Source organism: Lontra canadensis, unplaced genomic scaffold, assembly GCF_010015895.1.
Source record: "Lontra canadensis isolate GAN:19392208 unplaced genomic scaffold, GSC_riverotter_1.0 scaffold4, whole genome shotgun sequence".
Taxonomy (NCBI): Eukaryota; Metazoa; Chordata; class Mammalia; order Carnivora; family Mustelidae; genus Lontra; species Lontra canadensis.
In genome coordinates, this window is record NW_022630998.1 from 38,140,501 (window position 1) to 38,157,366 (window position 16,866).

At 42.8% G+C, this 16,866-nt stretch overlaps 1 protein-coding gene across 3 annotated transcripts in view; it reads right to left on the minus strand.

Annotated features, from left to right (window-relative positions):
• ARHGEF28 (Rho guanine nucleotide exchange factor 28) overlaps nucleotides 1–16,866 on the minus strand; it is a 311,818-nt gene that overhangs the window by 110,376 nt on the left and 184,576 nt on the right. Inside the window, exon 1 of one of the 3 annotated variants that reach the window (XM_032848531.1) lies at nucleotides 11,664–11,832. The exons of 1 other annotated variant lie outside the window; for it this stretch is intronic. In XM_032848531.1, coding sequence (XP_032704422.1) covers nucleotides 11,664–11,748 — 85 coding nt within the window. In that variant the 5' untranslated portion in view covers nucleotides 11,749–11,832. Of the gene's footprint in view, nucleotides 1–8,903; nucleotides 8,935–11,663; nucleotides 11,833–16,866 lie in introns of those variants that run through there. One more of the 3 variants, XM_032848541.1, reaches the window with a different exon arrangement.

A 16,866-nucleotide genomic window follows, 5' to 3' on the forward strand; every position in this document is an offset into this window, starting at 1 on the left:
CTGTGTGATCTAACACACTCCAGAGATAAAATTTTACTCTGTTCCTCCTGGTAGGACAAGTAACTTCCTGGTTGGGGTCTGAGCTAAAAATAGCTTCTCCTGCTATGCAGAACAACGCAGGTGACAGCACCCAACATGCCCCCTGGCAGAAGGACCCCAAGAATGCCTCTTTCATCTCCTTATTTAAAAAACCATGGGATCACTCTTTTAGTGAAGGAATAATGGGATGACCAGGCAGATTTGCAAGGTAAAGTTACTAGGAAGATGAGGGGGGAAAAAAAAAAAGATGAAAACAAAAACAAACTCATAAAAACAGAGAGAGAAAAAATTCTAGGTACTCCAAGAGTCAGTATCTAATACCTTCTCCCTGTGAGGTCATCACGCAAGCCAACACCACTGTTAGAGCCGACGACCACACAGTGCCTACTCTGAGCCCAGCACTACCTGACTTCCATGTATTAGCTCATCTGATCCTCAGAACAATCTTCTGAGGCAGTACTATTTAGTATTTCCATTGTGCAAAGTAGGAAACTGTGGTAACTTCCCCAAGGTCCCATCACTTAGTCAACGACAGCTCTACATAGGCGATCCGCTAGCCGGTCCAAAGTACTTTATTTTAACAATTGGGCTTACTGAGTATCCCATCTGAACTCAAGAAAATGGCATCTGAGCAATGTCTGGTATTTTCCCATGAGGAAGCTGCATTATGTGTGACTTGTGCCTACATGTGTTTGCTCACTTCCTGGGCCCATGCTCTCTGTCTCTGGAGATCTGCAGCCTGAACACGACAGTGTGAGTCTGGCTGCGAAAACATTCATACGACAGTGAATACACAATTTCATTTTGTTTAGCCACACACCACACGAGATAACAGAGAAAGACTGGAACCATACACTGAGATGTTAGCTGCTTCCTTCCAGGGGCTGGCATGCACATGGTATTTAATGGCAACTCTTTCTGTATTTTCTCAAGTTCTAACCACCACCATTTTTACATGTAAGACAAAAGAAGAGACAGACCATGTCTTCAAAACGTGCCTCCTCTGTCAAAGAACAGCTGTGGAATCTCGGGCAAAATACCAGGTGACCAAGTAATCAACCGAATCTGATAATACCTGCATAAACATATTAGCTGGAAATGTTTTATGCAAGAGGACACAGTATTGTTTCTGCCCATCTGCCAGCCCTACTCTCTGTAACCACAGGAGGCACTATCATGTTCGTCTTATAGACAAGAACGCGGGGGCCCAGCAAGAGCGACTAATGTTACGGATGTTATTAAGTGTTAGAACCAGAACACAGTGCTGACAGAGACAGCCTTTCTCACTGCGGCACACCGTCCCCAAATTCCCAAAATCGAAGGGAACCTTTGCCAAATTCTGAAACGTACAGAAAGTCCTTTCTGCCAATGGTCTTGGTGTGCTCCGGCAGACATGAAAAAAACTCATGCTCACAAGCGAAAAGGAATGTTTTCAGGGGTAAACTGTCATTTATCTCCTTGCTTATTCTTCCTCTAAGTTTCTCTTAGGATTTTCCTGATATTAGTCTTGGCCTGGAACATCTCTTGGCCTCACTCTTCTGAGTTGGACTGGAGGTTATAGAGAGGATCCATCCAAATTCCAAAATTATCCCCAGCCCAGGAATTTCCTGTGGGTCATGTGTAAACTGAAGTTACTCTGAAGATTTAAGTATACAGCAAGACACATCTGTGAGAATCCAGGGAACCTGTGTCTCCCAAAATAGAGTGGTTCTAACATGGATCCAAATGCCTAATTCACTCTCAGAACTTGCCTCACCCTCCTGGGATCCTGTACAAGGAAATTGAGCCCTGGGGTGAGATCAGGCCTCTCAACGAGTTCTGTGAACAGTAACAGCTAAGGACAGAAGTGAAGGGATTCCAGAGGCTGATGTGAAGGCTATTTTTCCAGCCCTCTCCCTCAGAACTGCAGTTTAAAACCCCTTCTAAATAACAAGTTACAACTTGGTACTCTAAAATCAGATCCTAAAAGAAGCCCTATTCTGCTGTTTTGAAAGACCTAATTATCAAAATTATCCAAGAAGAAAACAAGCCTTTTCCCTCATAATACACCAGAGGCACAGGAGGAGGTGGGGAGAAGGGAGAAGAGAGCAAGAAAACATGGTCCTTGGAGAACAACAATTTTCTCCCATATCTTTCCAAGTTCTCATTCCTAATTATAGTAGCACAAAGTAGCCTTCGAGATGAAATGGGTTTATGTGTGCAAAAGGACTCTCAAATACGTAAGCAACTTTTTCCTTCCTGTTTCCCCCAAGCTATCAAGGAGATGTTCAGTCATGTGTTGTATATAGACTGGCAGTGATTAGACTTAATCAGCAATTTCTTTCCTTCTTTTCTTTTTTTTAAATTTTGTTAAAGATTTTATTTATTTATTTGAGAGAGAGAGAGAGAAAGATAGAGACTGAGAGAACGTGTGGGAGAAGGGGGGGGGGAGAAGCAGACTCTCCACTGAGCAGGGAGCCTGACATGGGGCTCCATCCCAGGACCCTGGGAGCATGACCTCAGTTGAAGGCAGACACTTAACCAACTGAACCATCTAGGCACCCTCCTTCTTTCCTTTTTAATTTCTTTTTCATTATTATTTTTTAAATCTCTATGCCCAACATGGGGCTCAAACTCACAACCCTGAGATCAAGAGTTGCTCGCTCCTCTGGCTGTGCCAGCCAGGTGCCCCAGCAATTCCTCTCCTTGATGCAGCTCTCTAAGGCCTCTATCAAGTTACTCTACAGAGGGGAACAATGAGCAACCTGAAGGGGAAAAAACTGGCACATTCTACAAACACCAAGATAGAAGTGAAAGACCTCAAAGAAACTGTTGAGACTTTGACAAGACCATTTCTGGTGACTGTAGGAAACAACAACAACAACAACAAATACACACACACACACACACACACACACACACACGCATACATACTAACTGGTGAGGAAGATGTGCCTGGACGCTGTCATCACAAGGAATCCTATGAATAATAATTCATATCCTGCAGAATCTTCTAGGAACACACAGGCACATAAAAATGATCGAATCCAGTTCAAAAGTCCCAAGGAGCTCTAATTCTGTAGCACCCATTTCCAGAGCTATGTGTTTTTACTCCCACCCCTTAATATCCTAAAAAACAACTCAGTTCTACTATTGACAAGAAACTATGTGAAAGGTTGCACTTTGTTTTGAGGGATAATTGACAGTAGTTTCAGGTGAGCAACAATGATTTCAGATTTGTATATACTGCAAAATGATCATTGTAAGTCTGGTTAACATCCCTCAACCTTGTAATGAGAACTTTTAAGATCTACTCTTTCACCAATTTTCAAATAACTCTCACTTATTTTTTGTGTCCTCAACAAGAACATGTGGAATGAAGGAAGGAAGGAAGGGAGGAACGAAGGAAAGATGGAAGAAAGCCAAGCAATGCCTGATGTTCCTCCAGATCATTCTCAGTTTCTCCTGGTTGGGAAACTCTCCTGCATCCTGTTCCATTCTCCTGGGCAATTCTGGGCACCTGTGGGTGGGTTAGTGTGAATGAGAGCTGGATAGGATACTGGTTATGATTCTTAGAAGTTTTCACTGGCAGGGACAACAGAGATCAAAGAAATGAGATGTGTAGTTTCCCTGCCGGGGGTGGGGCAGACAGGACAGTGTGATAGGCCAGAGCTCCTCTGAAGGTAAGTGGGCTTTTTGTGATTTCACATGGGACTCTGAAGGAGACCACCTTGCAGGCTGCCCCATGGAATCATGGGGAAAACCACTGCAGGAACACTAAGTGGGAGAGTAAATTCAGGCAACAGGGCCGGCAAGGGCCAGCTTCCCAGGGCTTCTCCCAGTTGCCTGAATGGTGAGAATGGATCCCTAAGATCCCACAGGCTTGTGAGAGGTATAATAATGGCAGACTATGGGGTGCCTGGGTGGCTCAGTCATTAAGTGTCTGCCTTCAGCTCAGGTCATGATTCCAGGGTCCTGGGATTGAGCCCTGCATCAGGCTCCCTGTTCAGCGGGAAGCCTGTTTCCCGCTCTCCCGCTCCCCCTGCTTGTGTTCCTTCTCTCACTGTGGCTCTCTCTTCAAATAAATAAATAAAATCTTTAAAACATAATAATGATAATGGCGGAGTACTTGTGGCCTACCATGAAGCCTGCCATGGTCCCAAGGGAAGGACCCTGTAGCAGATATTTTTAGACAATTGTCTGAGCCAGCAGTCTGGGAAATAGGTTCCAAGTTTTCTATAGTATAACAAGAATGAAGCCAAGTCAGTGAAGGAGAAATCTCCAGGAGAAATTCAGACTAATACCAGGGAGAAGATCCAATTGACGGATGTGGGTCACAGGTCATAATACCCCAAAACAAAATACTCATGTCTCAGGGAAAAGCCCAGGCCTACAGATCTGCAGCAGACACCTGGAGGCCCCACAGGATACTCAAAGATGAGGCCTCTTCCTATCCACCACCAACTGTCCCCTACCCTCACCAGAAAATCACATTCTGTAACCGCTAGGCCAGAAAGAGGAGGAACAAGAAGACATGGGACAAACTGGACATTTTACTTAAAGAGACCGAACAGTTACCAAAAATAATGGTTTTGATTACTGCATCAGACCAGGTTTAATGCATTAGACTAAAATACACTCTTTCCTCTCCCCACTGCCTGGAGTATAGGACTTTGTAAGAAAGATCAGATCTATTATGAACAAAATTTTTTTAAAAAGACAAAAATCAGTAAGTATGTGAGTGTACTATGAGTAAACTTGGACCACAATACACTTACAATATTTACTGCTTGCCTTCTGTGATCCAGCCAGTAGAGGTGTGAAAATAGGTCATCCAGGCTCTGTCTTCAAAGAATTCAGGGTCTTAGGGTGAGACACTCAATATTCATTGTGACGCACTAATGAGACAGCAATTATAAAAAGATGCAAAAGCCAGAGAGGCACCAAGGATAGAATGATGAACTCAGGTGCACATGTCTATTTCCCGCAGCATTATTTACAAGAGCCCAAGGAAGGAAGCAGCCCAAGTGTCTAGTGGCTGATGAGTGGATAAAAAGATGTGGTATATTTATACAAGGGAGTATTATTCAACCACAAAGGACTGAAATCTCGACATTTGAAACAACATGGATGGAGCTAGAGAGTAAAATCCTCAGCAAAATAAGTTGGTCAGAGCAAGACAAAGACCATATGATCTTAGTCATATGCGAAACTTAAAAGACAAAAAAAATGAGCAAAGGAACAAAAAAGAGAGAGAGACAACTCAAGAAACCAACTCCCAACTATAAAGAACAAACTGATGGTTAGCACAGGGGAGGTGTGGAGGGCATGGGAGAAATAAGGGATGGGGATTAAGGAGTACCCTTACCATGATAAAGAAAAAATAAATTTAAAAATTTTTTAAGAAAGAGAATGATGAACTCAGGGCATGAAGGGAAGTCTTGCAGAAAACAAAACAAAACAAAACAAAAAACACCTTCAAGCTGCATCTTACAGGATGAGCTGGAGATTTCTTGTCAGAAATGAGAGCAATAGGCACCTGAATTTGCTAAAATAAAAATAAAAGGGGGAGAGAGAAGACTTACTGAAAATGTGTGAGGACATGTCACAGAACCACAGGAATTTAACACCCAAACCTTGAAGAGTGAGGCACCTGGACAGCAACAGGACCTCAGGGAACAGAATAAGGGCTTGGGCTTTAGCAGGACCCTACCCTACAAGTACTTCTCTCTTTATATGTTTGTAGCTTTTCCTCCTACCACAGACTGCTCTCTCCCAGTGAATGGCTTCCACTCCTGCCTTCCGGCACCACCATTCATGAAGGGAGACATGTCCTCCCAAACTCCAATCTCAAGAATCCCAAGGCCGGACTCTGACTGGCCGAGGAAGGATGCTATGATTGGCCCCAACCTGAGAGAGATGCCCAGCCCATGGCACCCAAGCAGGCAAGGTCACGTGAGAAGGTGGCAGCATCATTGGGACCCATGGCGAGAGCAGTACAGGGCACCCTCTCTAAATAATCTGAATGCTGTTCAGCAAAGGGCAGGAGGCTAGTAGGCACACAACAATAATCATCTAGGCCAATGCAATATCTGGCACCTCTCTACATTTCCACAACCCCCTAAGTCAAGAGTGTATGAGCCCGGGCTATTTTCCATCATTTTAATACATCCTATGTATGCCTAACTCTGCCCATTTGCTTGGAGGGACCACCTGCCTATTAAAACCCCACCAGTTCACCACAGGCTATTAAAATGACATCCCTTTCAAGGTGACATTCTTTGCTTCACCTTGAACTTCAACAGTAATTCTTCTGAACTTCTCCTATGGGATTCATCACTTTCTGGCTTAATATATCTGAATAAACAACTATTGGTTCTTGCCCCAGACTGAAGTGGTAGGGTAGAGGCCCTGAACACGGGATACATGGAATAGTGCCTTCCTTCCATTATAGAGGTTAATGCAGAAATACATCCTGCCCAGGAATTTAAGCTAGCCAAGGGGAAAAAAAAAAAAAAATCAGTTTCACGTATTTGGCCAAGCATTTGTTGAACTAAAGGGAGCCCTGAGGGGTATATAGCTATGTTGTTTGGCAAGGGGCTTGTAATCCACCTCCTTTCCCCTGCTTGACCAAAGTAGGTTTCCAGGCAGAGTCAGAGATGAAACTGCCCTATTCTCAAGGTAAACACTGTCTTCATTGTGAGCCAACAAAATCTTGGCAGGTTATATCACCTTTAAGAAAACGATTCTCTTCCTCAATAAGGATTTTTGTAGTGACTTATTACCCCTGTGGTGTTCAGGCATCCTTTGGGGGAATTCTGGAACTGAACACACACATGCACATGAAACTCTACCTGTGGGTGCAGTGAAACTTCATGAAAGAAAGAAGGGAAAACACAGCAGAGAACAAGGAAGGCCAGGAAATAAAAGTAATTCACCTTTGAAAATTGTTATTCAACCTTCTGAAATGTCATCATACTTTAAATATGCACTGTGTCAGGGAATTATTTTTCAGACTACATACCTGCCCTCCTAAATGAGCATCCAGAAAAGGCCAACACAGTGGTCTGATGATTCTCATCTCCATCTCCAGCAAGCTCAATCCCTCTAACTTGATCTTTCTGCGACAAAACTGTGAACCTTCCAAAACATACTGAAAGCTCTCTCATGCCATCCTTTTCTCAATTCATCCTGCCTCTTCCTCTCCTCAGTCAATGACCCAGCGCTGCACACATCTGTCCATCTCTTCCTACCCAAGTGATGACGTGCAGCAGGACTATATACCTAGGCGTATGGATCTATCAAGACAGAGGAATCTACCACTTTCCTCCTCCAGAGTTTTCACCACCACCTCTTTTCCTAGTCAAAGACTCAGAAGAGAGGGAGAAGCTAGAATGGTGAGACAAAGTGGCACCCTTCGAACATAAGTAGCTACCCAGTGAAGTTCATTATCCCTTCCCTCTACTAAGAGGTGGTACAACATACTGGGAAGAACAAAACCTCTCAAGTCAATACCTGGCTGTAGGACTGACTCTTCATTTATTGGCCTTTATCTTGGACCACTCAACCTCCCTACTCTTGGGCCTCAGAGCTCCCAACTAACAAATGAAGCTGACAACCACATCCATCTAACATACACACCTTTTATGACCTAACTCATATGAAAAACACTTTATTTGGATGTCACTCATTTATTCGTTTTCCTTCCTTATTGCACCATGGTAACTGGTCCTTGATTTCCTAGCATGGTCAGAGGAATCACTTGAAAGCTCGCTGAATTTCACTTGCCTTGCTTATGAGACAGGGGAATTATCTATCTTACAGAGTTATTTTGAGAACTATATACCCTCAATGTAAAGAGCCTACCACAGCTTGGTAATCAGTGGCTATGATGGCTAATAAAGCACCACAAAAATCTTACTTTGACTATGGACAAGATGTGGTACTTCCTAAGCCCTCCAAGGTTATGAAGCTTTCTGTGAGGCCCAGCCTCCTTCGTCAACTGCAGACTGGTTTTGCACCAGCACATGACAGGGAAAGGCCCTCTTCCACGCTCTATGTCATAAGAGAGGCACAGGATGCAAGCTGGAGTAGGCAAGAGGGACAGCAGTTGCCTAAGTGTATGAAAGGCACTGGGTCCTAATGATTAATATTAAAGAATGCATTTTAAAGATTGAAGACTAATTATGGCTAACTTAGGTAAGGTCCAATCCCTGCACTTTTTAATCTTTGATTTATAAACATTCATTTTCTTGGTTCAATCTCCTACTGAAACCAACAAAACAAAACTCCAGGCATTCTTGGAGTCTCTGAAGCAGAACGGTCATGGATACTAGCCCACTCCAATCATTAACCACAAGGTTTCCAGTACAGCCTGTCCTGAGGAATGACAAGAGGCAACTTTCAAGAATCCCAAGATATTTCTGAGGGAGCCTGGTTTTAAACGCTTTCACCCTCTGCTTATATATATCACATTCCCTTCTAGACATGGTCACTTCCAAAGGCACAGTTTCTAAGTTAATCATTTTCTCTTCCATTCTGATGGGAGGAGGATGAGAAAACACTAGATTCACTTTTTAGTTAATGTCAGTATTGGTGGGTTTCTGCTAATCTAGTTTTCCCCTTTTTACCAAACTCCCTCTATTTTCACATCTCTTTAAACAAGCCAATAGTGTGTCTGTGTATGTATGTCTATCAAAGAGCAGCAATAACAAGGACAGGATGGAGTATTATAAGAGAATACTAACAAGGGGGATCAGGAAAGAGAAAGCATATTGTGAATAAAAGAGAATATTTCCAACAAAATATGAGAGGTTTAACTAATAAGGCAGAAAATCCAAGGCTTCAAAACCTCCTTCCTGACTTCCCGAGTGACCAGAACTTACCTTGTAAGAATGACATCGGTGCTAACTAGAAGAATGAGCAAGAAATACAAACCACCTAGGTTTTAAAGACTGACAAAAATCAACAGATCATCCTATAAGTGAATGGCGTCCACAGTTCCAGCACAAACAGGCCACCGGGCTGAAAAAAATCCAGTTTCTTGATGTTTCTTCCACTATACAGAGGCAGCATGTCTGAATCCCGTGAGATGTGGGATCCATTCTTAGTGCTAACATCCCTATAAGCAGGGACAGTATCTGTCTGGTTCACCACTTCACCCCACCCTCTAGGACAACGCTTGCCATTCTGGAAATGCCTGTTGAACACATGAATACTTCCCCATCACTTCACCTCTTTAGACTTATCACACTCCTCTGTAACGTGAGGCAGGTGGCCCAGGTCACCCCTGAGGCCCACAGTTCTGGGACTCTACCTAGCCAAGAGGGCAGCACCACCAAACCCACTCTTCACAACTAGGTCATCATCATCTAGCCAAAAAGGAAACAGGGGACTCAGACAATTCCCAACTCTCTCCTACCAACGTTATTTCCACTTATCGTTTGTTTATTAGCTGCAATAGTTAATTATTTTCAAATCCCAAGTACCTGCTTTCACTTGAATTGAGTTTATGTTATGACTTCTTGCTGTAGCTCAAACTGGCTGTGCTCCCAGTTTAGATTTCAAAGGAGAACATGACTAATGCACTCCCTACAAAACCACTGGACTCCCGAGCTCCTCCAATGCTCTCCTGATCATTAACCCCACATCTCCCCAAGTTGTTAGACGAGGCAGGCCCCCAATGACATAGACATCCAGTCAGTCTGCCAGGGAAAAAACATATGAAGATCATTTCCCAAAATGAAATGAGCGAGAATGAGCATGAAGACTTCAGTCTTACGGAACAGCAACCTGCCTTCCAGCTGTTCCCACTGTACCAGAATGTTAGGCCCCAAGAATTAATGATGTAGTGTATCCCCCCACTTTCAGAATTTAGAAGTTTTTAAAAAACATTATTTGGAAATAATTTCAAACCTCCAGAAAAGATAGAAGAAGGGCATAAAGAACACCAAGGTATCACCTTTCCCCAGATTTACCTATTGTTAACATTTGACTCCATTTTCTGTATGTGTCTGAGCTTGCTTTTACATGCATATGCTCATGCTCTCTGTTCCATAAAGTTTTTCCTCCTGAACCATTTAATGGTAAGCTGCATTTATCATGGCACCTTCACCCAAAGAAGAAATTAAGTTTTAAAACACAAGAACAGAAGGACACCTGGAGTTGAGGGGAGCTCAGTTAGTTAAGTGCCTGCCTTCAGCTCAGGTCATGATCTCAGAGTCCTGGAATCGAGCCCTGTGTGAGGATCCCTGTTCAGGGGGCGTTTGCTTCTCCCTCTCCTCCTGGCTCATGCTCACTCTTTGCTATCTCTCTCTCTCAAAAACAAACAAACAAACAAATAAATAAATAAAATTTAAAAAAAAGAAAAAACCCACAACAGAACAGTGGAATGTTGTGCAACATTTTTAAGTCCCCAATAATAGAATTTCAAGGATGACAGCAGAGCAGCATAGGGAATTTGTTCAGGCCGAGGATTTCTATGACCCCTGGATGTATAGCCAATCTTATTCCTGGGGGTTACCTTGATTCTAGCCAAAGAGCAAACACACCACACACACACACACACACACACACACACCTCTATTTAATTTTAGAAGGAAAAAAAAAAAGGCCCTTGAGGCAAACCAGGTATGTTGACAACTGCCAGCCTCCATTTTTCTCATCAAAAAGCTGGGAGTAATTCAATAGGTCATGCTGTTCTGGTGAATAGACAATTCTGCTCCATAAGGATAAAGCTAGAGACAACCCACTTTCAGAAACATCCCTTCTGCCTTCAAGTTCATGAAAATGTTCCTTCTTCCTTGAATTAAAAACAACCACATAACTCCCTACACATGATAATGAACAGATGGGTCCCTAACTTTCCTGTTTTTGTGAACTTCAGAAGGCAAGAGGATGGGGAAGCAGAGACTGAGGACACCAGCTCGCTCCTTGATTTCTAAGGCCTGGACGGCAAGAATGAATTTGCAAGGGGGGGAATGAGTGGCATCCACACAGTGTATTATTAAACAGGCCACAAATAAATGACTTTTTCCTTTGGCAGTAAAGCCTTTTGCGTACTTGGTAATTACTAATAAACTTTTTAATATAAGACTAGATCCCCTGGAGATGCACGGGCTTTTTTGTTTAAATTACTTTCTTAAAACCCTTCCTTGGAGCAACTATAAAATCAATAGTCTAAAATGGAACAATCTGCTTGGGTAAAGAATTTTTTTAAAAAAATTAACACCTGCTCCAAAACACAAAAGCAGCAGAGACAGGGGTGGGGGGTCGGGGGGGTGTATCGAATATGTACATAGATCTCAGAGTCAACAGGACTCTCTATTGCCAAGGTAACTCCCCACAAAGTGAATCTGCAACATTTCCCTTGTACCGAACCCCCTTCCTTTTTTAAAGAGAACTGCACGTGTACAATACAGCACAAAGGCAGACTCAAAGTGAAAGGAACCAGAGAACAAGCAGGTTTACCTCCGGAGCCTCTCTGCAAAGAATTTTTAGAGTCTGAGAGTTTTATACAATGCATGCGTAAACTTGCACTTCATCAGAAAACAGTCTGGCAAAGCAACAAGGAAAAGAAAGGTAAGAAGACAAAGCTCTCTGGGCTTGGCTCAGAGGGAAACAAAATAAAAGATCCCGGGATCTACCTTGCTTGGATGCCCTCCGCCGAATCTTCACTTTCGGGAAGGAAGGCCATGAGTAGTTAAAAGGGGAGTCGGAGTCAGAATCCATCTTTTTGTTTTGCTTCAATCGATAGATTCAACAGTGGAGACTCAGGAAGAACTCGGGGGCGTCCCCAGCCAGGAGGCGAGTCTCCCGTGTGATGTCAAAGGAAGGAATGGGGCTGGGTGAAAAGCTCCCGCACACAGGGAGGGAGAGGCAATAAATGTTTTGCTTCCTTCAGGCGTCCAGGCATGTAGACGGAGAAGGAGGCTGTAAATATTAAAGCCAAACTAGGGAAGTAAAGAGAGAGAGAGAGAGAGGCAGCTGAGAGTTGCACTGGTACATCACAGTCCTGTTATTCAAAAGGTCACTGGGAGCACATGAATCATTAACTCCCCTCTTCTCCAGGCTGGAAATGGAAACGAAGAAGGAAGGTAACTGTGAATTCGAAGAGAGCTGCCTGGGCTTCAAGAAAAGCCTCAAATGCGGGCACATGTTTTGCTCTGGAGCTAGAGAATGGCCTCCGAAAAGCCACCCTGCACAGGGACATCAAGGCTGAGGGTTCCAAGTGTGGACAGCCAGAAAGCTCAGGACACTGACAAGTAAAAGCCAGCGTATTCAGGGCGGGGAGTTTTCCAGCAAAATCACTTCTTTTACAGGACTGACAGTACAGGCAACTTTTCGGGTGCTAGGGTTGAAACAGTTTGGATAATTCCTTCCACAGTCTAGTCTCTCCATCCCTTTAAAGCTCAAGTAGTTGGAAGCTTTAAGTATTTCAGAGAATTATGCTCATTAAATACGCAAGAAGTCATCTACTCCTGTTCAGCACAACTGGGGCATTTTGCTTCAATTGTCACCAAATCTGGCTGTCAATCGTAAGGATTTGGGTACCCAAGGAGCTTGGCTCTAAACCCGCAGTCCCTCTCAACAGAGCTAGTGACTAAATTACCACAAACCAAGAGTTCTTACTTGGTCCCCAGTCCACACGGAAACCCGCTGGTAATCAGCAGTCAGGAGAAGCCCATGGCCACCTCCCCCTGTACTGGGCCACTCTTACTTCCCTGCTCTCCACAGGCACACACAGAAGCTCAAGCACAGCAGCCAAGATCTCTGGCAGAAAAAAAAGCACACCCCAGGTCTCAGAGTGGAGTCTCTCCTTAAGCATTTACTTAGTACTCTTGATAGCAGGAAACAGCGTGTTTTCTTTTGTGAGCTCACAGGACACCCAAATAAACTGAGACGGTGGAAACGATATGAGGGTCTGTACGACTCTGCAGATCCAAAGCCCGGCACTATGTGCCTTCATGAACATTCCTCTTTACTCCAGGGGTGCCTGGGGGCTCAGTTGATTAAGCAAATGCCTTTGGCTCAGCCTGTGATCTCCAGGTCCTGGAATCTTCTGACTCCCTGCTCAGTGGGAAGTCTGCTTCTCCCTCTCCCTGTCCCTCCTCCAGCTCGTACACACACATACACACACACACATACTCTCTCTCTCTCTCAGTTTTTAAAAGATTTTATTTATTTATTTGACACAGAGAGAGAGAGAGAGAGCACAAACAGGAGGTGCGACAAAGGGAGAGGGAAAAGCAGGTTTCCCGCTTAGCAAGAAGCTTGATATGGGGCTGGATCCCAGAACTCTGGGATCATGACCTGAGCCAAAGGCAGATGCTCACATAAATAAAATCTTTTAAAAAAATTCTTCTTTACTGTTGACTTTATCCTGCCATGCTGTGTCAGAAAAGAGATGCATAACCTGCTCCCTGATAGCTAACCCTGTCTGGTTGGGTGGAGAGGGAGAAGTCCAGATAGAACTGGAGCAAGGGGAAAAACTACTTCATTTCAAATTCATCAAAATCAGAATGACATGAACCACTCCTGTGTTTTTATACGGTTTACTACATAAATATAACATACAAATAACAAAACCCAACTACGAGACGAGACCATTGTAAGCATGAGAGCTAAGTCAAAATAAACATTAACATATGTTCTACTTTGTGGCCTTTTATTTGAAAAATAATTACATATTTTTCTTAATTCATTAGATGCACTTTTAAGAATAAATTATTGTCAATCCTTTCATCAGGTAAGAGAGTTGTACTGCATGTGGATCTTTATAGGAAAGTAAAGTCTTGAAGATGAGTGTTTCCATTCATTCTCAGTTTTACAGCTTAGGAAAGTACCAGGGACACCGCAGGCATGTAATGAATGAATGAACGATTTACACTTAAAAGTCTTAATCTATGGATGGAAGAGCTTTACAGGTCATCTGTAAATGTTATTTAATATCCTGACTGAAAATATGTATTTAAAAGAATTTTTTTAACTCAAGTATAGGTGACACACAATGTTATATTAGGTTCAGGGGTACAGAGTGATTCCACAACTCTGCACGCCATGCTCAGGAGAACCACCGCCTGTCACCATACAATGCTATTACAGTCCCAGTGACGAGAGTCCCTACGCTACAGAAAACATGTAGCTTCCTAAGAGTTCCTGCAGCTTTGTGTCAAGTGTTTAAAAATATATTTGTATTTTATTCATCACAATAGTAACTTAATATGAAAAGATAGAAGAGCCAGACTCGTGAGTCAACAAAGCCCACTGTCCTCCAAGGTTCCAGGCAATACTGGGGCTATAGATAGATCCATGGACCCTCAGCTGCCTCAGAGAGGTCTGTAGACCAAAGAAAGGGAACCTCCACCTGTTTAGACAATCACCAAATTAAAATTTAAGTGTCGGATCAGGAGATAATATTATCTTTCTCGTTTTTCATGTATGTTTAAGTTTTAGAGCCACTTAACCAGGATCAATCCCGGGTCAACAAATGATTAGAACTGCTCCTCTCTTGACCATGAGTGATAGATTGGAAGAAAGTCAGGACAAACCCAAAAGAAACATGAAAAAATCTTTGTAAAACACATTTTCTAGTAGTTGGGCTGCTAAGTAGATTCTTCTTTATCTAGTTCTCCCCCAAAGCACAGACCTTATTGACCAATTATCTATCAATTGATCTTTGATATGGAAGTTATTCTGACAACAAAGAAGAACTACCAAAAAATACATCTGAGAAGCTCGAGAAGATTCTCTATTCTTATTTGCTTTATTTACCAATATTTTTAAAGAATGAACGATTGCCACTGACAGCGAGGTTAGCATTCAGTTAACACGTAATTTGGACAGCTCATTTTCTTGTTCACCAAAGACTCTCTCCCAAATGTGGGTCATTTATCCCCCTTGTTTTCTAGAGGAATTCAATTTTCCCCCCATTATACCAATATGATTGCACTTAAATTAATTCAAGATGTTATTCACATCTCATTCATATCCAATGGATTAATTTCTTTGCTTTCCCTGGCTGATTCCAACTGTAGTTGGCAGAATTCAAGGATATATTCCCAAGGCCATTTTCTCATCAGGATGTCCTACAACTACTACAGTGCAAGAGTGGGAATGATTTCATCAGCCTTACTGTACCTCCTTTAATTAGGAAATCCTTAGAAAATTACCTCCATAAGGCTACAATCACCCAGGGCAGATGCTGTTGCCTTGAAGTTTCAGCTGTCGGGAACACCCACATAGAAGAGAAGCTTCCCTTGATTCTCCTCCTGTCATGACAACAGATCACCTAGCTTCCAACCTTGGTGAAATTAATCTTCCTTAGAAGGGTATTTATATTTTGATTTGAATTACAGTATTTGTAAAGTTTTCTTATCCTCCAGTGAGACCCAAAATGCCTTGAGTGCAAGAGCTGTGTCATACTCCTATTTTTACAGAGCCACAAGCTAAAAAGGAAAATGTGGGGTTTTGGAGCCATATATATCTGGGCTTAGAGATCGGCTCTGTCACTTATTTACTTAGTGTCACTCATACTTTCTGATCCTCCACAGTCTCCTAGAAAATGGGGTCATAACATCCATACTATAAAGAGTTGTAAGGATCAAATGAGGTTATAAAGGTAAAGAACTTAATGGCTAAGTTTTCATTAAGTTTCAGCTTAATTATTAAATAAAGTTTTCCTTTTCACTGTATTCTCTTGTGTATTAAAGACACTGAAGTATCCCTATGTTGACCTCAAGAGTAATGGCTTCATTTTCTGAACTGAGACATGCAAGTGTGCAAAGAAGTTCCAAAACAATCATACCAAGACTGAAACAGAAGGCTTTGTTTTCCTTCTCTGCTCCATTGTTTAACAACCACGTGTTTTAACACTGCTAGACACCATTCTTGGAAAAAGTCATTAAAACACACAGGCAAGAGGAGATAAGACCCCTAAATGCCAGGACAAGCCTATCCTGGTTCACTTCAGCCAGCGCAGTGGCACCGTGATGTAGCCTTGGGTAAAAATCAGAGATGGTCAGAATCTTCCTCAAAATCCTTTAGGAGGCACCATGTCATCTCCTGGAGTTCAACACAAGCAGTTCTTCTTTGTTGGAGAACATTGTGACTTTGCTTATGAACCAAGTGAAATGCTTGGCTCTGACCTACATGCCACACTACATAGAAAATACGGATTTTTAAAAGCGTAGCTCATATCCATGTGCTAGATGCGCTCACTCTGAGAAGCACCGAGGGGACAGCACATTCACATCTACAATGTCACACCCACTCAAGGACATGGCATCGCGCATACAGCCATCCCAAGGTTTAAATGATTATTTTTCTCCCTACTTCCCTATTCTCTCTTTTTTTTAAACAGAGCCCAAGAAGTTGCTTTCACATAAAACGGACATGAATTGGGAACATGGGGCAAGCACTATTGTCGTACATTGGGATTTTAGGATGCCACCATTTCCTAATGCAATCTTACTTTAACCATAAGAATACTTTGTATTGGAACACCTGGGTGGCTCAGTTGATTAAGCGACTGCCTTCGGCTCGGGTCATGATCCTGGAGTCCTGGGATCGAGTCCCGCATCAGGCTCCCTGCTCGGCAGGGAGTCTGCTTCTCCCTCTGACCCTCCCACTTCCCATGCTCTCTCTCTCTCTCTCTCATTCTCTCTCTCTCAAATAAATAAAATCTTAAAAAAAAAGAATACTTTTTATTTCTTATCTACCTGTATTACCTTGGTTTACTTTAATAAAAAACTTGCATGCACTTTCAGAGGTTTTTACATCACCCTACTACCTAAGGGGGAAAACTGGATGTACCCTAGATGTCCATCAAGATGACATTACTTACATTAC